This window comes from Gymnogyps californianus, chromosome 6, assembly GCF_018139145.2.
Source record: "Gymnogyps californianus isolate 813 chromosome 6, ASM1813914v2, whole genome shotgun sequence".
NCBI classification, from domain to species: Eukaryota; Metazoa; Chordata; class Aves; order Accipitriformes; family Cathartidae; genus Gymnogyps; species Gymnogyps californianus.
The window spans coordinates 38,257,031-38,280,814 of NC_059476.1; the positions used below are offsets into that span (position 1 = coordinate 38,257,031).

The 23,784-nt window shown below is 57.4% G+C and overlaps 1 protein-coding gene across 3 annotated transcripts; it reads right to left on the reverse strand.

Annotated features, from left to right (window-relative positions):
* Positions 1–943: 943 nt before the first annotated feature.
* Positions 944–23,784, reverse strand: PALD1 (phosphatase domain containing paladin 1). Of its 3 annotated transcripts, none has more exons than XM_050898859.1 (20): positions 23,732–23,784; positions 15,753–15,950; positions 15,516–15,618; positions 15,153–15,332; positions 14,920–15,084; positions 14,619–14,761; positions 14,372–14,447; positions 13,463–13,611; positions 13,279–13,375; positions 13,066–13,170; positions 9,920–10,015; positions 9,518–9,652; positions 8,747–8,863; positions 8,481–8,660; positions 7,537–7,734; positions 7,026–7,166; positions 6,483–6,554; positions 6,188–6,328; positions 2,793–2,948; positions 944–1,169 (listed from the first exon to the last, which is right to left on the reverse strand). In XM_050898859.1, the coding sequence occupies exons 2-20, from the start codon at positions 15,935–15,937 to the stop codon at positions 1,020–1,022; spliced, it is 2,589 nt and encodes an 862-aa protein (XP_050754816.1). In that variant the 5' UTR covers positions 15,938–15,950; positions 23,732–23,784; the 3' UTR covers positions 944–1,019. The 3 variants fall into 3 exon arrangements, with proteins under 3 accessions (XP_050754816.1, XP_050754814.1, XP_050754815.1); XM_050898857.1 differs by having other exon boundaries at positions 14,619–14,779; XM_050898858.1 differs by lacking the exon at positions 23,732–23,784 and having other exon boundaries at positions 14,619–14,779; positions 15,753–16,041.

Below are 23,784 nucleotides of genomic sequence, written 5' to 3' on the forward strand. Positions count from 1 at the left end.
GGGCTCTCGCAGCCGCAGCAGGAACCATCCCAATCTTTAAGAAAAAGCATCCCTTGCTATTTAAAAATTGTATTTTTCTTTCCACCCTCCACCTCTGAATCTCTGCCGCCTGCGCCTCCCGCCACTGGCAGCAGATGAAAGCAGCTGCTGGGAGAGACGGAGCGTGTGCTCCTGCTGGTGTGCTCCCCGTCCTATTTTATCATCCTTCCATCCGGGCACCCGCCCGCACCAGCGACTTCCCCATCGCCCCCTCGGTCGCCAGGCTCCTCTCCCCCCACTGCGAGGGAAGGGGGGTGGCATTGGAGCCCTTCTTTGCATCTTCTTTTGATTAACTTTATTTTTCACTCTTCCCTTTCTCCTTTCCTTAAAAAAAAAAAAAACAAAACAAAAAAAAACCCAACAAAACCCCTCTACATTAATTAAAAAAGTTGGGAAGAACCAACACAGATGCCCAAACCTTAAAAATACCCCGGTCTGCAGTGACTGGGATCTCTGCGCGTCCTAATCCAGGCTACAAGTGTTTATGGCTCCAGATATACATATATATGCACACATGGAGCCATAAATATATATCTGTATTTATGTATATATGCATATATATACGTGTGTGTGTGTATTTTTGTATCTATGCATATATACACACATATGTGTGTATATAAATATATTTGTGCACGTATGCTGCACTAGTTTAGGGAGCAAGCGACGACGGCCACGAAAAATCCGGCGTGATGCCCTGCATCCACCAAATTCAGGCGACGGCGTCCCAGCATTTCAGAGCCGCTTTTCAAATCACACCCCACTCGCAACTAAGCACCTGCCTAAAAGGATTGATTTTTAATTTACAGTATTTTTATTGCATCCAAAAGAACCCCAGAAATTCCCACGTTCTAAGGCAGTTCCAGGGCTCACCCCTCCCTCCCTCCCTCCCTCCCCACACCCCCAGTTTTTGGGAAAACAGTCTTTTTCCTCTCGCCCTCCCCAGAAGAAAGCAGCGGGGGGGCCCTCCCAGCGCCCCGACCCTACACAAAGTCCCCGCGGAAAGGGCGGGAGGTGCCCCCCTGCGCCTGCCAGCGGCCCCGTAGGGTGCACAGGGGCTTGCCCTCCAGGCTCTCCAGCTCGGGGAAGCCCAGCTGGTTCAGGACCTCGTAGATGCCAGCCACTGCAGCCACCTGAAAACAGAGGGAGAAGAGAGATTTAACCCCCTCCAGCATCCTCCCGGGTGAAGATGCGCGGGGAAGGTCCTCAGCATCTCCCCGCATCCGGGTGCCCACCCGCCTCCCGCAGCTCCCCCCCCCCAGCTTTCCTCCGGCTGCGGCTCTGACATTTTATAAGCTGCTTCCTCGCTGCTGGGGTCAGCCATTGCAGGGTTTGTTGGCTTTGGCACCCTCCTGCCAAAAAGCTACAATGGCGCCTTGTTTTTGCTAAAAAACGCAGGGTTTATGCGGCAGGAAGGGGCGCTTTTAGGGTCAAAGGCTCCTTGTATCCGCAGGTTGGGTGCATTTCTCCCCCTCCAGCAAACGGGAGGGACAGGGGCAGATGTAAACCCATGCATTTAGGATGCAGCATTTAGGATGCAGCATTTAGGATGCAGCATTTAGGATGCAGCATTTAGGATGCAGCATTTAGGATGCAGCATTTAGGATGCAGCATTTAGGATGCAGCATTTAGGATGCAGCATTTAGGATGCAGCATTTAGGATGCAGCATTTAGGATGCAGCATTTAGGATGCATTTAAACCCATGCATCCCACATCCAGCCAACAGCAAGCATCACACATCTCCACTAAAAGATGGTCCAGCCCCAGCCACCGCCTCCCGCCATGCTGCCATGCCATGCAAACACTGGCATAACCGGGATGCCACGCCGGGGCGGGCACCGGTCATCCCCCCCACGTCCTCGCTGCGGCCCCTTCCAGTGAGATGGGGCAGGGGGGACGGTGAGCGGAGCTGGCAGCCACCGCTTTCATCTCCCGCCCGGCGGATCAAACATGCCAATATGAATTAGCGGCGCCGGCGGAGGCAAGCGAAGGGATGAGGTTTTTCCCACAAAGGCAGGCTCTGCCCACTTAGCGCCGTGCAAACCCGGGGAGAGAAAAACTAATCTCTGCATGATAAAAATTTAAAAAAAATAATAAAAAGCAGGAAATACGGATAATTGGGGGTCTCTCACTCACCCTCCATTCCATTTTTTCAGCTGGCTCCCCATTCTCTCGGGTGCCCAGCGCCACCGTCCTCATCCTCCCAGGCCCTCCCTCCCCTTCACCGCCTGCCCCGGCCAGGCAAGGCAAAGTGGGGCTGCTTTTAATTATTCCTTCCTTTCACTCCCCTGACCCGTTTGGCTGGGATATTGTATTTTTAATATGCTGGAAAGAGACCAGAGGTGGGTTTGGGTGCAAGGAGAGCCAGCCGAGCTAACCAAGCCAGGAGGAGGGCCCCGGGGGGGGGGGGGTTGGCTGGTGGCCTCCCAGCCCCCAGATGCTGCAATCACAACTGGCAGATCAAAATAAAACCCTGGGAAACTCAAAAGAGGAGAAAAGGGCAGGTTTGGGGTGGGAGAAGCACCCCATCCATGCGGTGGGATGCCACCCATCTCCAGTGACCTGCCTGGCTTTCCATGAGAGCCACCAGCCTGGTGATGTGGGAGCTCGCCCGGAGCAAAGGGACCACATACGATGCCCTCAACAAGCATATGGAAATCATATATAAAATAAAGACGGGGATCTGCTTCCCAGCGCCCTATAAATACGAGGTGGAGCGAGGTCTTGCTGGAGGCTTAGGCAGGGAAAGCCTCACCTCGCGCATCCAGAGGCTGAAGGGCCGCTGCCAGGAGTCCTTCTTCTCCAGATGCAGGTAGGCGTTGAAGAGGATCAGGTAGATGTAGCGTTCCAGGTACTGCAGGCTCCTCAGCTGCAGCGTCCGCGTCTCCTTCTCATCCTTGCCCGACTTCCCCTGGAAGGAGCAAGAAACCGACTGAGATGCCCGTGGTACCCGCTTCGGGAGAGCATCCAAGAGGCAGCTCCTGCACCCAGTCCTCATCCACGGTCCTGCTCTCCATCCCACACGAGAAGTTTGGTGGTGAAGGACCCACGAGGACCTCTTGGCGCTAGGGAAAAGCCATATATTTTGCTGCGCACCAGCCCTCCGATCCCATTATCCCCCCGAGGAGACCAGCCCAGCCTGCAGCCCCTGCCTCGCCTCCAGCTGAGGAGGGAGGGCCACTTTGGGGACAAAAATAAGTGCATCCTTCCAGCCCGCTCCCGCTGTGGCTTGGCAGTCCAGGCCCTCATTACCTTGTGGTTTCCAGCGTATAAAAACTTCCCCTTTACCGTGCAGACCTCAAAAATAGATGAGGGATTGCTAAACGCGTGGGGTGTGTGCCCAGGAGCCAGGAATAGACGCCCAGGTGCAAACCGTACCCAAAACCACGAGCTCCTGGACTGCAAAGCGTTTCCCCAGGGAAAAATATGTCCCTTTCCAGCATTCCCTGGTCGGATTCAGCCTCTGCCGCCAGAGGAGGAGAGGCCACGGCAGCCACCCAGCACCCCGCTCTGAGGTCGGTGGCCATCGCATCTCCTATTATTATTTTTATATATACATATATATAATTATATTACAGCTGTTATTTTAAGAACACTGAGAACAGTGATGCCCCTTCTAGGGATTAATAAATAATAAATAAGGAATAAACAGCCAGCCGGCATAAGAGCCCTGATCCCACAGTCAATCCCGCTGCGTACCCCACAGACCATCCCAAAGAGCGGCAATTCAGCACCAACCCGCTCTCAGGCACAACCCTGCTCCGCTTTCTCTAGGTCCTTCCCCGGCCGCTCGTTGCCACGGCACACCAACATTTCCAGCCGTGGGCTTCGAAAATCAGGGTTTGTTCAGCCCGCTTGCACCCCTATTCATGGCAGCACCAGGCAAGCGGTTGTGCCCTTCGAAAAGGTGTCTCCTCCGCACGTGTGTGCCAGTATTTGCAGAGAGCAGATCCTATTAACCTATTATTTATCATGTTGTTATATTATCCTATTTATTTTTTATTCTATTATCCTATTATTTATCATTTTATTCTATTAACCTATTATTTATCATGTTGTTATATTACCCTATTTATTATTTATCATTTTATTCTATTATCCTATTACTTATCATTTTATTCTCCTATCATTTATCTTTTATCCTATTATTTATTATTTTCTTATATTCCCCTACTTTTTCCTCCCAGTTAGGGGTGGAAAAGGGTAGGAACAAACCAAAGCAAATACCAGAGCACCTTTTCGTTCCCTCCTGCTTTTCCTAACCCTGCAAAGCATCTCCCAGCAGGCTCCCAAAACTACAAAGCAGCATCAGCCCCGGGCGCACGGCATCCATCCCGTGACGCTGCTGGTTCACCCAAACCCCACGTTTCTCTAAACACTAACCACAGCTTAATTAAAAGTCCATTAGGGCAATGCCTAGAATATACAATTCCCGTAACTCTCTTCTTCAAGCTGCCCATCGCTGAGGAAAAAAAAAATTAAAATAAATAAAAACTAAAGCGTTTGCACGTGCCTCCCCCCGGCCCAGCCAAATCCAACGGGATGGATGGAGCAGCCGAGAGGGAAATGCAAAATGCAGGCAGCGACAAAAGGTTCTTCCTTAGGGCAGAGGGTGCAGGGGGAGCGGATGAATCCCTCCTTATCTCGCTTTCCCACCGGGCTGCCAGGGCGAGTTGGATACGGCCCGCCCGGAAACAGGATACGGCCCAGGAACACCCATGTGCTGGTCCTGACCGCCAAGTGCCGGGAAGAAGGGCAAGGAGGTCGCAGGAATTGTCTTCCAAAAGAAAAAAAAAGAAAAAAAAAAACCCACCCCACGCCAGGAGCGCCCGGGCAAGACTGCTCTGCTGGGGTCTTCCTCCTGGGACCCCCAAGGCTGAGTGTAGAGGCAGGAGCCAGCAGCAAGGCAGGGGATCATTCGGGGTCACCAGAGAGCATAATTAAATCCATAAGCAGGCAGCCGCTCGTTTAGCACGGCGGTTTTTAGCTCTGCAGCAGCAAAGGATGCAATAAAGTAGGTGAGACTTCCCACCGGCTACGTGGCCACCTCCCCGTAATACGTAAAGAGGAGGGAAAAATAAAATAAAATTACTTATCCCAAATAATTTCACAGTAGCTATTGCTGCAAACAGTCAGCTCCCCAGTGGTTCGTCCCGCAGAGCTCAGGTTTTCTCTCCCCGCCCCAAAAAAATGCAGAGGACCCCATAAACCAAGAGGCAAACACCCAGGGAGCCACGGATGTTACTGGGTGATTAAATGCTTTGGTTTTTCTTCCCCCAGTCAATCATTTGCGGCCGTTAATTGAAAACACAGCAGGGCATCACCGGCAGGGTCATGGTGCAAACCATCCTGGGCAGGGACAATGCCGAGCCCCGAGCTCAGCCCTTCCAAGGCTCCATGAAATAGTTGCATAGCTTCAAAAAACCCCAATTCTAATAAAAAATTATCCTTTCTCCCCTTCATCAGCTCCACAGAAGTTCCCATGTAAAACCAGGCTGCAGCCCACAGGCTCGGCCGGCCGCGGGATGCCTCCTGCGTGGGCACGGATGGGTGCCCTCCCAAGGATGGGTCCCCTCCCGAGCTCGGAGGAGCCGGAGGAGCCTTCAGGGCTGGGAGCAGAGCGGGACGGACCGGCCCTGCCCTCTGCCGGCTGCGCGCCGCTGGACGGGCGGGATGCTGGCTGGGATGCAGGATGCTAAATGGGATGCAGGATGGTGCCAGATGGGCGGGATGCTGGGTGGGATGCAGGATGCTAAATGGGATGCAGGATGGTGCCAGATGGGCGGGATGCTGGGTGGGATGTGGGATGGCACTGGACAGGCGGGATGCTGGGTGGGATGCGGGATGGCACCGCATGGGCAGGATGCTGGGTGGGATGCGGGACTGCACCAGATAGGTGGGATGCTGGGCGGGATGCCAGCTAGGATGCAGGATGGCACCAGACAGGCGGGATGTGGGACGGGATGCAGGGCGGGGCGGGATGCAAGACGGCACTGGGTGACCATGACCAAAAGAGCCCTGGCACCTCTCGGGTGACATGCCAGAAAGCTTCAGCCCAAGAAACGATCCAGCTTCAGCAAGGCTGGTCCCGGAGCCCGGCTGCAACGGACCTGGGCAGCCCCGTGCCGACGGGGAAGAGGGCACGCTCACCTGCCGGTAGGTGCAGATGATGATTTCTCGGAGGTGGTAGTGCATGGGCGTCATGGTCTCGCTGACCGTGTCCAGGGCCATGTCCACCTCCTTCTTCATCCGGTGACCGTCGGGCAGGAGCTGGACCACCTTCATCACCACCTGGAGCATGGGCAGAAGCAGCAGGGGCTTCACCAGGTGCCTCCTCGCCTCGACCCCACTGCTCCGTCCCTGCCCAGGAGAGGACCCGGCCCCTCCAAACAAGCAGCGGGCTCGGAGGGGGACCCCTAAAACAGAGTCAGGCCCAAGGACTCACCTCAAACTCCCCTTTGGTGTACTTGGCATCAGGCACGCTCACGATTTCCTCCTCACTCATCTCGGGCATGCCCTGGGGTGGTCAGAGAGGGCTGTGCTGTGAGGGGCTGCGCGGCCCCGGCCCCGCTGCCCGACAGCTGAGCAGAAAATGCAGACCCCGAACCCAAGCCACCAAGACCCCAGGCATCCTCCACCTCCCCTCTGCCTGGGCAGAGAAGACCAAAATTTTACCCCCACCATCCGCTCTGCAAGGAGGGAGCCACATCTCTCCTGCCCTTAACCCTTCGGCCTGGGGTGGGAGCTCTCGGGAACGGCGTAAAGGCTCACCAGGGATGCACCCACACTTCTCCTGGAGCTCGTTGGGGGCTAAGCACAGCAAGAGGCCAACGAACAGGCGTCCGCCCCCCGCAGCCCACCCTGGCCCTCCCCACGCTCCTTTTAGCTCTCCCGTTGTGCGACGGCTGCTGCGGGCTGTGCTTGAGCTTCCCCGGCAGCCCCCGCTCCGGCCCGAGCCCCAGGGAGAGCTGCAGACCCCGGTACGCACATTGAAGTGCCAGAGGGTGAGGACGGCGATGACCATGGCCGTGGTCGTCCTGCCCCGGCCACTGGAGCAGTTGAACACGAAGGCTGCCCGCGAGTCCTCGGCCAGGGCGTCCTTCATGGCCTCCAGCAGCCGGTCAAAGTCCTGCCGGGGGGCAAAGCCGGTGGGTTTTTATGGGTGCAGCCCGCTGCGGGTCGGCACAGGCTGCCCACCTCCCTTCCCCACCACAGGATCCCCCTTGTCCTACAACCTCCAGGCTAAAATCCCTGGCTCCTTGCTGCCAGATCCAGCCCAGCAGCCTCCCCTCCATCCCTGGCCAGCTGAAGGCACCCAGGCTCTCCATGCAACATCTCCCGGGGGACCCTCCCCTCCCCAGCGAGCACCCCACACTGAGCCTGGGCACGCCACCATGGTCCCACGGCTGGGTGGCACTGAGCACCCAAGTGACATTCACCCCGCAGCAGCAGGGATGGCCTGGGAAGGAGGCAGCAGCACCGTCCCATCCCCGGGGTACCTGCTCTTTGGGAGCACAGAAGTCGGGGATAGGGATGCGGTGGTAGGTCAGCCCCTGGCAGGCGTTCTTCTGCTGGCTGAATATCTCCTGCGTGGTCAGGCAGCTCTTGAACATCTTCATCTGCTTCTCCGCCTCCAGGTACACCTCCAGCCACTTCTGGCACTTCAGCAGGTCGCCCTTCAAGGTAGCCTCTAGTTTCTGCAGAGGATGGAGAAACTCTCACTGTAAGACCCGCTCCTCTCAATTTTTTCAGGATTTTAATTATTTTTTTCAGATGCGGGCTGACATCCCTCTCAAACACCCCGCAGCCAACTCAAAACCCCGCACCAGGTCCTGGCCACCGCTTCTGCCCAGCACCACGGTCCCCACCGTGCTTGATGGGAGCCTCAGGAGCATCGTCTCCCACCACTCCGGGCAGCTCCTCCACGCAGCCGCGCTGCTGCTGGCAGCCAAGCTCCTCCACCGCCTACCTCCTCTGGAAACCCAGCTGGGAACATCTGCTCTCCTTTCCCCGGGTGCCTTTTACCCTGGCTTTCAAGCCGCACTATAAATTCTTCGGGGGAGGATCTCCGCTTTGCTCTGCCTTGGCAAACTCTTACAAGTTACAGTGACAGCGAAGTCAGGGAGGACTCCTTTATTTTTGCAGTACAATAAAGAGCGGGTCCACCACCTGGTTCTGCATCAGCTGGGCTGTCCCCAGCCTTGAGCAGACACGGAGGGCACGAGCCAAGCACGGCACCCGATACGACCGCTGTCCCTCATTCCCAAAAGAAAAAAAAAAAAACCCAAAACCAAAAACAAACCAAGCAGCTCTGGGAGGGTGAGGGACTATCAAAGCCTGCGGACATCACCCACGAGGGCTCCCGGGAGGGGGAAATCAGCCCTTCCTGGATGGGCAGGAACCCCCGCAGCACCCAGCATCTCCCCGGCGGGCAGGAGCTCACCTCCAGCTGCTGGGGCGAGGCGGCGGGCACGGGGATCAGCTCCTCCAGCTGCCCGGGCTCCCGTAACGTATAGATCTGCTCGTTCTCCTCCAGGACCGCTTCTTCCCGGAGGTTGATCCAGACGATGCGGGCGTGCTTCCTCTTGGCGTCCGTCAGGTACCTCAGGACGCTCCCCAGGGTCTAGGGGAAGGGGTGGGCAAGGGTGATGGGAGGGCTGGGAGCCCGTCGCGGGCGACCCTGCCCGCCGCGGGCTGCGTGCCCCTCACCTTGGAGCTGGGCTGCGCCGTCCCGTAGACGGGCATCTTGGGCACCCGTCGGAAGTTGGCCACGCTCATCTCCTTGGCGGTGCTCAGCACGTCCGGGCAGAAGCGCTCGTCCGCCACCTGCAGCGGAGCAAAGCCCGGGCAAGGAGTGCACCCCCCCCCCCCGGCATTGCACCTGCACCCTCCCACCCACGGGTTTGCAGGGGGGTTCCCAGCACACCACAACCTCTCACCCATGGTCCCCGCTCAGGAGAAGACCCCCAAACCCTTCCAACACCAGCAAGCCGGGGCTCAAAGCCACGCTTTCAGGTGGGAGGCGCAGGTTTTCATTTCAAAGGTGGGAGATGCTCTCCTTGCAGCAAGACCGTGCCAAAGCAGCAGCAAGCCACCAACAGCTCTGGCCTCCTTCACCCCGCCACAGCCAAGGACCACCAAGAAACATGAAGCTGCAGCTAGGCCAGCAGCTTAGGCTCGCGTCATGGGGTGCTCCAGCATCCCGGTACTCTGGGTCCGCGGGGCCGGACACGTCCGTGCGCACAGGGGGTCTCTGGCCACATGCCCATCCTTGCTGAGGATGCCAGCAGGACATGGACCTGAGACCCCAACACGGATCCAGAGACCCCAAGACTCAGCACCTGCCCTACAACAGGGAAACTCCTCGCTTCTCCCACCCCACCAAACCTCTTTGAAGGCAAGCATCCCGAGAAGGTGCCATTCCCAGGGGACGACAAGGAACCACCAGCCCCATCCCTACATCCAGGACGGGTTACTCACCAGCACTCGTGTCCCCTTGGTGACGAGGTCCCCGGTGACGGTGAGCTCTGACGAGTTCATCTCCGCCTGCAGCCGGTAAAGCTCAGGGTGCCGGCACATCCATCTGCTGAAGCTGAGGGCAAAGCCCAGGGGGTACTGCCGGCGGGGGGGGGACGGGGTGGGGGGGGGACGCGCCATCAGCCTGGGCTCGCACCCCCTGCCCGGGCTCGCACCCCCTGCCCGGACGCAACCCACGACCCCACCGAAATAACCTGTATTTGCTTGGGAAACTCAGAGGTGGAGACCCCTTCCCTCCCACTACACGGGAAAGCCAAAGAAGAAAAAAAAAAAAAAGAAGAGCAAAGGAGGGGTTTTTGGGTTGGTGGGGTTTGTTTTGGTTTTGTTTTTGTTTTTTTTTTTTACCTGCTCATGAAGGTAGTAGTTGAAAGCAATCAAGTAGAAATAGCGTTGGAGGCTCTGCAAAGTCCTCTGGAGGAAATACTCTTTGGTGCTGCTCCCCTGAAAGCAAAGGCAGGTGGGATTCGGGATGCCCAGCGCCGACTGGTCCTGCGGCCCCCAGCAAACTGGGAGGCTGGGGAAAAACCCCGCCGCACGCTCGTTTGCGGCTGGCTTAGAATAGAGACAAGCAAGTAGCAAACAGGCCCGAGGCTTTTTTTTTTTTTTTTTAATAGAGCAGGTTTTTTTGGGGGGGAAGAGGGGCAGAAATGCTATTTAAGCCGCTCAGAAGGTTTTTTTGCGTATTCATGTTAACTTCACCAAGCTGTTTGTTTGGAAAGAAACCACTTCCAAATGAGAAGGCGGGGGGAGAGAAAAACCTACAAAACCCAATCTGGAATATAGTTTTTTAAGGCTTTTTGTTGTTGTTTTAAATGAAACGCTTCAAGTTTTCTGTATTAAATGATCCTTAAAGACATTAATTTGCATTTCAGCTCAAACGAAACCTTCCCTTTAGCCCAAGGACACACCGGGAGCGGTTCCAACCGGACTCAAAGGGCGTTGCTGTCCCAGGGATGCTAACACTGTCCAGACGCTAACAGGAGACTCAAACCCAAGGGGAGGGGGTTGGTTAATGCAAGGTCCTGCCCCCACCCCGGCCACCTCCGTGGCCTTCGGCCGAGATGCTCGGGCAGCAGCATCCCTGGGGAGAGAGGTCCCCGTGCCAGCGATGCTGCGGGTAGGGATGCAGGGAGCCTGCCGGAGACACCGTCTCCCAGCCCCATGCTCCGGGTAAAACGAGGAATGGTCAGGGACCTCTCGGGGACCCCCCATCTGCCTTCCGAGCCCGGCAGGACCCCCAGGACCCCCTCCAGGGTCAGCATCCTATGGGGGGTGGCAGACCCTGAAATGAAGGGTGACGCTAGGCAAACTTAAATAAGAGGAAGACGAGCTTATTAAATAGAGACATAAGCCACGCACCCCGTAATATCCTCCATTTCCAAGTGTCTCCTCTTTCCCTTCCTGCCCAGAAGCATCCTGATGCCTATGTAGCTGGCTTCAAGCAAGCTCTCCTCCTCCTCATCTTCATCATTACCTCCCCAAACCAGGCGAGTGCCCCAGCACAGCTATCTCCTCCCGGGGACACAAGCTCAAACCCTCGGGATTTTCTGCAAAGCCACCCCCACGCTGCCTCGGGGCAGGGGTTTGTACATCCGAGCATCCCGTCCGACAAATTAACCCGCAACGCTGGCACCAGCGAAGGAGCACCCGGCACGGGATCCACGAGCATCCCTGGAGAGCCCGTCGGGACCCCCTCCCCAGGGTACGATGGAAAACCCTATAAGATGGGGCTGTATATATACGGGGGTCGGCTTGGTGAGCAGGGTCTGCGCATCTCTGACATTACGTGGTTGACTCATGACTATTTACTTGTTCTCCACAAGAGGAATCCGGCCCGCTGTCATTTATCAAGAGGCAGGGCAGCGGGCTTTGCTCTGGAAACTCAAAACAGAGCCTGCGAGGATGGAGCCGTGCCGGGTTTGCCGGCGGGACCGCCGGCGGAGCGGCGCTTCTCCCCGAGCGCTTGGGTTCCTGTCGTAAAAACCAGCCCTGCGCTCTCACCCAAGGTAAATCTCTAATTATTCCCCATAATTAGGCTTTTGACGAAAAGGGGGATGATCCACTCGCGTTTCAGCCGCGGAGAGCTGGCTACCGCCGGGGTCCGGCTGCGGCTCAGCATCCCATGCCGGGATGCACCTACCCCTGCATCACCATCGCTTGAGGACTTAAATCTCTGCTTTTGCCCCCCAACACAGGGCAGAAACCCACAGTCCAGCATGACATCATTCCTCTGTGCCCAGAAAAGCCCTTCCTCACCCCAGAATCAAGCTGGCCTCTGCCGGCTCACCCGGCAAAGCCCCCCGGTACCACCTGCAGCCTCTCCAGCCCTACCAAGCCCAGGCTGGTTTTTTGATGGCCGAGCATCAGCCCCTCTCCCCTCCTCATCCTCCCTCCCTCCCCAGCACATTTTCCTGGCCCCTCGCCATTGCTTAAACCTGCTCTCGTTCCACGCAGACTTCAAATAAACACTCCCCGTAGCTAATTTACGGCAGTCCCCCAGCCGTTTGTTTCCCTGGCGTCGAGGATGACATAGAGCAGCCTTCCCCAGCAGGGAAAAGTCGGGGAAAGGCTTCGAGGCAGCGGGAAAATCCCCTGCCCTGTGCCTAAGCTTCTCCCACTATACAAGAGAATACCTGCCATCACATGAGCAGCACCAAACATACCCAAATCCACCCTAGAAGGGGACGGGGGGGCAAAATTTGGGGTTTGCTACTAAACGCCAACAAAGTGACAGTAAATGCTTTCTTTTCCCATAACTTCATCATTTTCATGGTGCTTTTCTGCTCCAGCCTATTTGCTTTGGCCGCACAGCGCCTGTTTTCACATCGCCCTTTACAACCGGCCCCAGCACTTCCACTCCACATTCAGCATTTAAATGGGAAAATTCGTCTCCGAAGAGGCGGGGATCAGGGTAGCACTTCCATCTGAGCATCCTCCCTCCAGCCAGCCGTCCAGCCACCGCCTGGTGAGGAGCCCCTGGGTCGAACAGGGGAGACCACGGCTTTCCAGCGTGGAAAACCACCCTGATGGCTTTTCAAAACAAAGGGGGGCGCGGGGAAATTCTACAGATAGAAAAGCTTGACCTTGAGTGACTATATTTGCAGAAAAACCTCTAAGCAACGATCCCTCCCAGCTCCCGAGGACTTTTTGCCAGCCAGGCTGGTATCGATTTTCCAATTTTAAAGCTGACGAAACTAAGGCACGGGATATTATTTGTCCCCGAGGTCATCTACCAGAAGCAGCGGCGAAGCCCAAAAGGGCCAGCTCTCCCCCAGATCCCGGCCTGCTCAGTGTTATGGCTCTTCAAGGATTGGGGTGGGGGGGAAGAAAAGCTCCACAACCTTCCAGGTTTCACGTCTCTGGGAAATTTCCAGCTCACAGGAAGCTTCAGATTTCCAGAATTTACATTCTTCTCATCCCCATGCAAAAACAGCTCGATAAATTAGCCCGCGGAGGCAGCTTGCATCTGAGCAATCCTCTAATTAACGTACCTGGATCTGATAGTCCTCCCCGATCCCTTCCAGCTTCTTCTTGTACTCATAGATGGCTTCCTTCATGTCGTGCATCTCCGAGCAGGAGGCGACGGCACCGTCCACCTTGCGAGGAGCAAGCGGAAAGCCGCTCAGCGAGCCCCAGATCGGGACAGGGACCGATATCTCCCCCTCCCACCCACCCCGCCGGGGGTTTTGCCGGCACCCCCTTACCTCCTCGACTATCTGCTGGCCTTTGGGGACCATCTCGATGAAGGTCTGGATGACCCGAAGCCTGTCCCTGGGAGATGTTTTAGGCGGGTGGGGGAGGCTGGGGTGGGAGAAGAAGGAGATCAAACCAGCCCCGGGGGCACGGGCATCCCCCCCCACCCTGGCCCCGGGGGGCTGCCCCGCTTACTCGGGCTTCTGGGCAGCTCCTCGGTGGTGGTGGAGGACGAGCGTGCCCATGGCCATGGCCAGGTTGGTCCTGCCCACGCCGGTCTGGCAGCCGAAGAGCAGCGCCGGCGGGGGTCTGCCGGGGTCCCGCAGCAGCAGGCTGGGGCTCTCCTAGGAGGGATGGACAGAGGGATGGGGACCATAGGGGCACCCAGGAGAGCCGGGTCTGCCACTGCAATGGCCGGGGTGGAGGTGATGGCCCTGCCCAGGTGCGGAGGGGTGGGTGGCATCTCCCCTTTGCTCAGGGGATGGTGTGGATGGACCAGGACAGCACAACGGGTGGTCCATCCACTGCATCCCCCTGCCCTGTGCCCTCCCCAGCCGCCGGCGGACATTGGCCTGTCCACCCCACTGGAGATGTTCCCACCGCTAGTCCCCAAGCCACCGAGATTTCATCTCCCAGGCTAAAAACCAAAAAAAAAAAACCAAAAAAAAAAACCAAAAAAACCCAAAAAAAAACAAAAAAAACAAAAAAAACCCAAAAAAAACCAAAAAAAAAAAAACCAAAAAAAAGAAAAAAGAGAAGCCCTGCCATCGAAAGCCTTTGCACCAAATCCAGATCATTTCTCCCAAACCCGTTTAGGGAAGAGCCACCTGCGCAGGGATGCTGGGAGGTGGCGAGGGATGGTCACCTCCAGCCAGCGGTAGGGACAAGCAGCTGGACAACATGGAATTCTCCAGCAGGGTCTACAGCAATGGGAACGGGATGCAACCGCAGGCACAGGCATCCTCTAACAGGCAGCGTAAAGCCAAAAACAGAAGACGATGCTCTCGGGGAGTCACGCTCCCCAACGCGGTGCGCTTGCTCAGGCACAGGAGCAAATCCCAACCCGACGTGGCCCCATGGACCAGGCGCTTTTCCTCGGCTTACCCTGAGGAAGCCGATGAAAGCGTCGAACTGCTCCTCCAAAGGGGCTCCCTCGGCGGGCAGGGGCAGCCGGTGGTACCTGCCAGGCACGGGGACAGCCCTTCTTAGGAGGATGGGGCCACGGGGGGGGGGCTTTGTCCCCACCACGGTGGAGGACACGTGGCTTAAGAGGGGATCAAGAGCCCAGCTTGCAAAAGCAAAGCCAACGACCACATGTAAGGAGGAGGAGGAGGAGGAGGAAGGGCAGCACCTGTAGGAGGGTAGGAGGAAGACGGGTCTGCGGTAGACCTCCTCCGTCACCTGGATGTCCTCCTCGCACTGCACCCGCACGGCGTGGGGCTCGTCCCGCAAGCGCTCAATGTCGTTGTAGACGTAGTAGACGCTCTCGCTCAGCTGCGCGAAGTCGTGGATCTAGCAGAGATGGGGACCCCCCCCCATCAAAACCCGCGGGGCGCCCACCACCGCCGACAACCCCTCCACTCATCGTTGAGCCGGGGGATGCATGCACCCCGCTGTGGCTGGGGTGACGACCCCCTCCCGTCCCACCTCACCTCCTTGCGGATGGCCAGCTCCAGGCTCTCCGCCCGCAGCCCCCGCTGAAGGCACTGGAGGTTCTCATGCAGGTTCTCCTTGCCCCGGGGGGTGTAGGACACAAAGTCCCCCTCCAACCGCAGGAAGACCACGGGCTCCTCACGGACGCAGAAGAAGACGCACTCCTGCAAAGAGGGGGAGAGGCTGCCCGAAAGCTCTCCTGCCTTTTTCCACCCCAGTTCCACCCACCAACCTTGTGGCCCTCTCTCTGCAGCTTCTGCAGCACGAGCTTGAAGCCGTTGAGGCTGGGTTGCCCCATGCCGAACACGGCGTATCCTCCTTTGGCTTGTCGGAAATTGGGAGCGCCGCAGCTGCCAGTAGTGTTCAAGACGTCTAATTTGCCGTATACATCCCTGACCATGAAATATTTCCCCTGCAAAACAAGATGGGCAGAGAGAAGATGGGGAATAAGTGCGTTTGAGCAAGCAGGCTTGAACGCAGCTGGGAAGAAAAGTGGCTTTTTCTTGGTGATCTTCAAAATCAGCCCCAAAAAACCCCCGAGGTCCCCAAAGCCCAGGCTGAAACGGGTTCGGCACGGGGTGGCGGCGATGCTCACCTGCACAAGGTAGTGTTCCAACGTGGCCTCAGAAATGCGTCCCACCGTGTAGTTGGCCTTCAGCAGGTCATCGTGGATCTGAAACTCCTCCCTGCAGTTGTACCTGCGAAAGCCACATGCGGGCGGGTAAAGGAAAAAAATAATGGCATGGATAAAGACGAAAAAAAAAGCAATATTTAGGGAAGAGGGTGCAGAAAAACAGAGGTCTAGAGTTGCAAGAGGCTGCCAAGGACTTACGTGATGACCACGGGCGCCACTTTGTTGGTGATGATGGACTTGGCCTTGCTGTTGTGGAGCCCCAGGGTCTGGAAGGAGTGGATGCTGAGGGAGCGCTGGTCCTCCATGCTGCCGTCGCCTGGCGCCCCGCTCTCCAGGGGGGATGCCGAGACTGCCTGCTGCGCCGCGCTGGCGGTCGTACCCATAATCCGCGGGCGGCTGCACCGGGACGGGGAGGTGGCAGCGATCGCGGGCGAAAAACAAGGAGGGAGGGAGAGGGAGGAGGAATTAAATTTTTTTTCTTTTTTTTTTCCCCCAGCCGCTCCCATTTTAGGAAGGGAAAATCCCGGGCGGGCGCAGGGCCCCCCCTTCCACCGACAGCCGGGCGAGGGGAAGCCCATTTGGGAAGAAACGCTAAGCCAGCCCTTTCCCTCCTGTTCCTGCAAAGGGCTTTCTTCCTCCCTGCCTGCCTGCCTGCCTGCCTGCCATGTGGCTCCCTCCATCCGGGAGGGTCTGGACCCAAAGCAGGCAAAAGTGAGGCTGAGGAGGGAGGGGGGGGAAAGGCAAAACGCTGGATCCGGCCCCCCCCCAGCACCGTGGAGGGACACAGCAGCACAGCCCTTAGCCTCATCCTCTGCCTTCCCAGCGCCTGTAAACCACTCCAGGATCCCTCCCCAGGCGGAAAACGCTCGTACACCAAGTGAATTTTACTAAATATTTAGTAGTTTAGGATTTAGGAGCTGCCAGCGTGCCTGGAGCAGCGAGCGAGGCTCGAGGAGGTTGCTCCCCGGTGCAGGCTGTGCATGCACGTGCGTGCACACACGCACGTCGATGCGCGTGCAAGCAGAGGAGAAGCCAGGGGGGCAGGGGGAGGGGGGGGAAGTTGTGAAGCGTCCGCATGTGATTTCGCAGCCTCAGAAGTTGTGGGAGGCAGCAAGGAGGAAAGGTGCCCCCCGCGCAGCAATAAATAATCCTGCAGTGCTGAGAAACCCCCTTGATTGCACCGGAGGCATCGGGAGCCTCGAGGCAGCGGGATGAGGGATTTCCTCCAGCGATTAATGAGCAAATCCGAAAGCTGCCTTTAAAGCAGCCGGTTATTCCCATACTGGAGGAACACCCTCTCCCCCAGGGCAGGTGGGGGACCCTGAAAGCAGACACACACACACCCACACCCCCCCCGCCTCATCCCTAGGGAGCTCATCCCTAAACAAGGATGAAAGCAGAAGGGCCAGCCCCGGGCCGGGGGGGGGGCTGGTGGTGGCCAGGAGCATCCTGCCACACTCGACCGGTCCAGGACAATGCGCCGACTGTCTGCGCCAGCCAGGGCCGGATCCTGGTAACCTAATGAAGCGAGAGATGGCAAAGGGGTAGCCTGAAAAAAAAAAAAAAACCAAAACAAAACTCTGCCCACCCCTACCGAGACGGTCCTCAATAAAAAAAAAAAAATCTCCTTTTTATTGATGCTGCATGGGGAATAACCCTGGCAGCATTCAAAGGGGGGACAGTACCTGCTCAGTGGCGATGCACAGCGCTGGGAAACCCGGGGTGGCTTTAATCCAGCCCTACAAATGCTTTTGCAGCTGCTTCTGCTGCCTTGCAAGCAGTACAGGATCAGTCCCTTACTGCAATCCCAGGGAATGCGATGCCCCCAGCAGCTGCAAATGCTTCAAGGGGGAGAAAAGCCTCCGGAAAAATGTGCTATTTCGAGACGGCCGTGCCCCGGCACAGATTTTCCCCTCCTCCCTATCTTCTTTCCCGGCTCCGCAGAAAACTTGTTGCTCTACCGTGAATTTTCTGCACCATTAGGCAGCCTGGTTTCTTTTACATGAGAGAGAAGGGGAAAAAAAAAACACCCAGCTGTTTCAGGCCAGTGCCATTTCTCCAAGTCGCCTTATGCTTTTCTTTCACATGAACACTGTTGCGGCAAAAATAAAGCAAAATATATATATATATATAGGGAGGTTTCGAGTGTTTCAGGGCATGCGCTCATGGCTTCAGAGAGCTCAGCCAGCGAGCAGGAGGGGAGCGTTCAGCCAGGACAGTTTTTTTTCCCCCTTATTTTGCTCAGAATTGGTGCATCTTTTCAAAAGCAGCCAGCACAGCCCAACGAGCTGTACCGATTCCTCTGGGTTTGCTCCAGCATCCCCATGCCGGGGGATGGAGACTCACCCTCCAACTCGCAGGCCGACGCCGGCGGCTTCTGTATTTCCTTCGTCCTTCTCCCCCCGCCGCAGGCACCCACCTTCGCCGTAAATCCCCTAGGGATATTTTTTTTTTTTTTTTTGCCTGATAAACCACACCGGCAAATAACAGACATAAAAAGAGGCCGGGCAGATTTGGAAATGGTCTTTCAAACCACAAAATGAATGGAGAGAGGAAATCACATTTCAGCTTCTTTCCCCCCCGCCTCGGCTGGGCAGCAAAAGCAAGCGTCTTCTAGAAAGTACCGAAATTACCCAAAATGGGTGCTCTGGGCAACCGCGGGAACTGCTCTAAAAAGCCACGGGAAGAGGGAAGCGCTGGTGTCATCCGTACGGGAGCAGCTATGGTGCTGCTGGATCCGATGGGAGCGGGAGGGCTTACACCCTCCCAGTGCCCAACCTGCAAGCTGGGACACAAAATGGGATGGGTGGGGAAGCAAAACCCTGTCCCAGGACACACAGAGAAAATGATCTTGCCTGAAAACTCTCCCAAATATCACTGATGGCTGCAACGAGACGAGACGCAACGGAGCCACCGTCACAGGCCTGCCAAGGCGGGCAGGAGCCCAGGGACCAGCCCACCAAAGGGCTCTGGGTTAGCCCAAATATCAGGGTTTTTTTCCCCCAACAGTTGAACGCAGTTAGCAAACACTAAGCAGACGCTTAGGCAGGCAACCTACCCTTAAAAAAAAAACCCATAGTTTTATTATTTTACCTGTATTTAAAAGAACCCTACTGCATCCGACGTCTCAGCCTGGAATGTTGAGACCTGAGTTATCCCCAAAAAATCAGCCGAGCCGGTGGGGCTTTGCTCTGTTTTCATGCCACTATGAGAAGTCAGGAGGTTCAGACGCAATCCGCATGGATTTTATGACGGCGTTATAGCCATCAGCCGGGGCGAGCCGGTTTTGAGCATCCCTTCCCTCGCACGACTCCGTATTTAGGGGTTTCCTTTCTAGGAGGGAGAGGATGCAGAGACAAAACCCGCTTGCACAGCACCCTTGCCTCCTGTCTGCGTCTTCTCCCCAGGGCGAGGGGCGCAAGGACAAACCCCAGAAATACTCACCCAGCCAGCTCATCCCCTCACCGGCACTCGCAGCCCTAATCTCAGGGACCTGAAAGCCAAGCCTGAGATAAATAGCGGCCGTGGCTCGTTAACAAAGAGCCCATTTTCTCCCCAGCCGCAAAAAGGACCGACACCCTGCAAGAAGGCATCCCGCCCCAACAAACCCGCGCTGTTCTTCTCCAGGTGTTTTGCCTAAATTCAAAGCTCCAGCAGCCACCGGTTAATTACTCCTGCTGCCTAACGAGAAAGCAGAGCCTCCGGGTGGGCAATGTATAGATGCTTCCCTTCCCCTGCAGACCCACCTCCCAGCACGGCCAGCCCCGCCGAGCCTGGGGTGGATGGGGAACGCCGGAGGAGCCGCAGACGGCACCGGGATGCTGCTTGAGCATCCCGAAAGATGACGATGCGCGGGCTCTGCGGCCTCTCCCACGTAAGTCACGATGATGTACGGTGCTCAGCCCCCCACCTCGCAGAGAGCCGCTCCTCTCCCCCGCCGCCCGGCACGGGGGTTATTCCCGTGGCCAGGGACCTGGCGAGGACTCAAAGCCGGAGCAAAACAATGGACTAAATATAGCGGGGGGGCGGCCGGGCTGCAGCTGCAGGATGCATCTGCCCCGGCCGCCGCGATGAGGAGGAAGCGTGCACTTGCCCGGCCGCCTCATTGTCAGCAGGAAATAAATCAAATAAATCTCCTTCCATGCATCCTCAGGTTATTTCATAGTTTTTTTTAAATAAAATGCAAAGCCCTTTGGGAAGAAGCAGCAGCTATTGCAGCATCCTCCTAACGCATCCATCCCTCCCCTGGGTGCGGGGCAGCCCTAGAAGCTTTTCGGCATCGAGCCGGCACGGATGCATCCGCGAGGGACCAGGGGGGGTACCCGGCACCGCTGACCCAAGCGGGGAGGCAGGAAACACCACGGCGGCTGGCAGGAAGCCCTGGCGCTGCCAGAGGGGCATCACCGAACCCCAGAGGAAGCGCTGGAGCCGAGCCCCCCCCCGCCCCCGGCGTGCTCTTTAACCCTCCTTTTCAAAAAAAACCAGCGAAAATAAAATAACACACAAACAGCAAGCCCTTTGCCGGCGGAGCCCGTGCGTGTCAGGAGATATCCCGGAGCAAAGGCTGCGTGGGAACCGGGCTCTTGTTGTTCCAGGTGATGCCGGAAGGAAGCAGTTTGGCTTATTAAAAAAAAAACATAATAAAACAAAAAGGAAAGGTGAGAAATAACGTATTAAGCCGTGGTTTATCTGAAATGCGTCGTTCGCCCACCGAGCTGCAAGGGTGAAATAAGGCAAGGAAGCAACGCGACCCAAAATGCCTTAAACCAACTCAAAAGTGCTTTGCAATGGGGAGGAAAAGGCTCTGGAAAGCCAACTTTGCAGCAGACAGCTCTGATTTTACAAGCCTTGATTGTTTTATTATTATTTTTAAACAAGCAAAAGCAACCACCCTCCATTCTCACGGGCTACGGGCTCCTCAGAGAGCCAGCACCGACAGCCAAAAATATAACTAAATAAGCAGCATTTCCTAGAAAGTACAGAGGTATTTCTCAATCAGGCCGAGATCGGTGCTGCCGATCCCCCGCACGCCCTGCGCCACACCACCGGCATCTGTCAAGGAGGAGGGGAAAGCATCGGTGGGATGCCTTCCCCCAAAATACGAGCGGGAGCAGCGGAATAACAAGGACCCGGCGTTTCACACCCCCTCCCCGCCCCGCTCCTGCCTTTTGGCAGAAAACTGAGCGCCACATCCCCATCCTTCACGTGACCAACCCGCCTTTAGTTACTTGATGTAAAAAATCCTTACCCTGAAGTCAGGGAAAGCTGTTGGGGGGGGGGGGAGAAAAAGAAGGCACCCCAGAAACGTGGGTGACTCTGCACCCTGCCACGGAGGCGGCCACCGATGGGGAGGATGCTGGTACCCGTTGGGAGGTACCGGGAGCGGGACCCGAGCTGCAGCCCCCCGCTCCCAAACCTGGTTTACAGTGAATTATTAATCAGCAGGGTCAAACCTTCCTCGCTAAGCAAAGCCTGGGCGATGCGCGGGAGAAATTAAGATATAAAAGCGAGTGTCTGATTAGCAGGATACAAAGCAGACATGGCTTTTTTGGCGGAACCACCTGGACTTTGCACAGAGCCCACCTGTAATGGCTAACAGCAGCTCAGATGCAGGATGCCCTTTGGATGAGCATCCACCACACGCGCCCTCTCCCCTCCAAAAAAACTCCTTTAAAAACTGCATTTTTTTTTTTTTTTTAAAGACCCCCAGCAGGTCCCCTCGCCCATCACGCCGGTCTCTGGGGTGCTGCTTCGCAGGGCCAAGAGGCGAGAGGCGGCTCACAGACACCCAGGAGATGCTCAAGCTGCCTGCTATTGAAGCGAGGGGTTTTATCAACGAGCGTGGATGGAAAGAGGAACAAAGCCCTAATTTGCAAGCGCCAGCGCTGCCGGTTGTGCCGTCAGCCCGCTGCCAGCGGTTTCAAGGTCTGCGAGCATGCTTACTGAAGAGTTTCCTTTCAATAGTGCAAAGAAAGGGGGGAAAAAAAAAAAAAAGCCATAAAGGATGAAGATAAAGGCCGGGGGCATCTCCAAAGAGACGACCGTCCCGCGGAGGAGCTTTCCTCCGACACCAAATACTCCCCAGGAAGCGCCACGGCCCCACGCCCAAACCCGCTCTGCCAAATTTTTCACCCCGTGCTATTTCCACCTCCTCCCCGCAGGAGGTTTTGCGGCGTGACCCCGTGCCGGCCGGCAGCAGAGAGGGGATGCGGGGGGGAGGGTGTCCCCCCGAGGGTGGGGACCTTGGGGTGACACCCACGCCGCGGCACCCCCGCTCCCAAAACCCGGGAGGCTCAGTGCCACGAGAAGCCCGGCCAGGGCGTTTCGGGAAGGCGAGGGCTATGATTTTGTGCTATTCATAGCTAACCGCCGGCTCCCCTCCCGACGGGGAAGGCTGGCGGAGCAACGGGACGGCTCCATTTACACGCGGCCGCTTTTCAAAGCCGGGCTGCTTGCGGACCACACCTTTCGCAAGACAAGCAGCACCTTATTGCGCGCCCGCACCCGCCGTCGCGCGCGCCTTTGCACGCTCGGTGGTTTCGCAGGCGGTAGCGAGCGGAGCTCGCTCTCCCAGGCTCTCTTCTCCCCTACCCCGCTGCCTTCAATAAAGCGAAATCGAGCAAATCCCAGGGGGTATCTGCTCACAACAGAGACCTGCCGGTTATTTTTAGGCTCCGTGTCATTCGTGCAAAGACATAATCACTTCCTGCCTTCCAGGAAGGAAATGTCCCACCACCGCTGCCTGCCTGCCTGCCTGCTCCCTCCTCAGGCAATGCCTGCCTGCTCCCAGCCCGGCCACCCCAAAATCCGCTGCCCCCCCCCATCCAGGAGGGGTTAACAACCAGGACACAGCTTGGGATGTCACGAGTGCCACAATTCCGGAGGGCTGCGGGGAGAAGAGGTGGTGTGCACCCCCCTCCCGGCGCTAAGAGGAGCGATGCGCCGGGGAAAGGGTAGAGGAAGGGGTCCGGAAAAGTCCGGCAGCCATAGGAAACGCAGCCTGGATGCAGTTTCTGGAAGTTTTCAGCCCCGCCAGCTACAGATGCCGGGCAGGAGCTCAGCGAGAGCAGGCAGACTTTCCTCCTAGGACATCCTCCGCATCCCGGCTCTGTCCGGGCAGCACGGCAGCGAGGGTGACCCCGTCCCATACAGGAGTGGGAGCCCACCGGGCTCTGCGACATACCCTGCATGTACGTGCCAGTGGGAAACCCATCGCTGAGTGATCCCAGGTTTCCTGCTCCTCCTGTGCTCCCCAAACAGGAGGCTGCAGAGCCAAACCCCAGACCGGGATGTTCCCCGAGCAGGGAAGGGACTGTGGTTACATCTGCTCTTCTTCCTCCTCCATCTTCATCCTCCAGCGGGGAGCCATCCCGCAACTCCCCGTTTCAGAGCCTGCCCTCCAAACGGCTTTTGGGGGTGGAAGGGAGGCAAGCCCAGGGATGCAAACCCCAAAACTCACTTTGGGGCGCTCCAGCCGCAACAGGCACAGCCGGCACCGGCAGACAGCCGCGCTGGGCTCCCCGCCTGGGTCGGCCTCCTGCGGGGCTGGCTTCCAGGCAGCAAGAAGGAGAGAAAAGCCCCTTTTAAATAGGAAACGGGAATGCAAAGGCACAAAAGCTGGGAGGACGCCGCGGGGCGGGTGCTGGGCCTCAAAACTAGTTATCCATCTATTTTCCAGAGGTTCGAAGCGCAGCGTTGGCTGCAGATAAACCCTCTTCATTGGGGTTTGGGCACCTCACGCCCACGCTGTGGGGTTTGTGTTCCTGGGGCAAAATAAAGCTTCCTCCTATCGCCCCCCCCCCCCCGCCGTGGCTCTGGGGCGAGGGGACCCCTGCCCAACAAGCACCCCGGGGAGGAAGGCTGCTCCCAGCAAGCGGCACCTGCCCCCCTCTCCCGATGGGGGGGGGGGCAGCAACCCCCCCGGGGTGGCGCTGGGAGGTGGGGGGGTACCCCCAAGGTGCCGCCCGGCTCCAAGCCGGTACCCCACGGCTGAGCCTGCTCCCTCCATCCCCTTCCCCACGCACCCAGCTGGGAAATGAAACCCCCACCCCACCCCGGGGAGGGATGAGCGGGGAAGCCGGCCCCGGGGAGGGGGGGGGGGGGGGGGGGGAAGAGATGCCCGGTCCCGGGGGGAAGGGGGGGATGCTCGGCCCCGGGGTGGGGTAGGGATGCGGTACCTGGCGGCGGCTCCGGGCTCAGCTCCCGCGCCGGGCTGGCCGCGCCGTCGGGC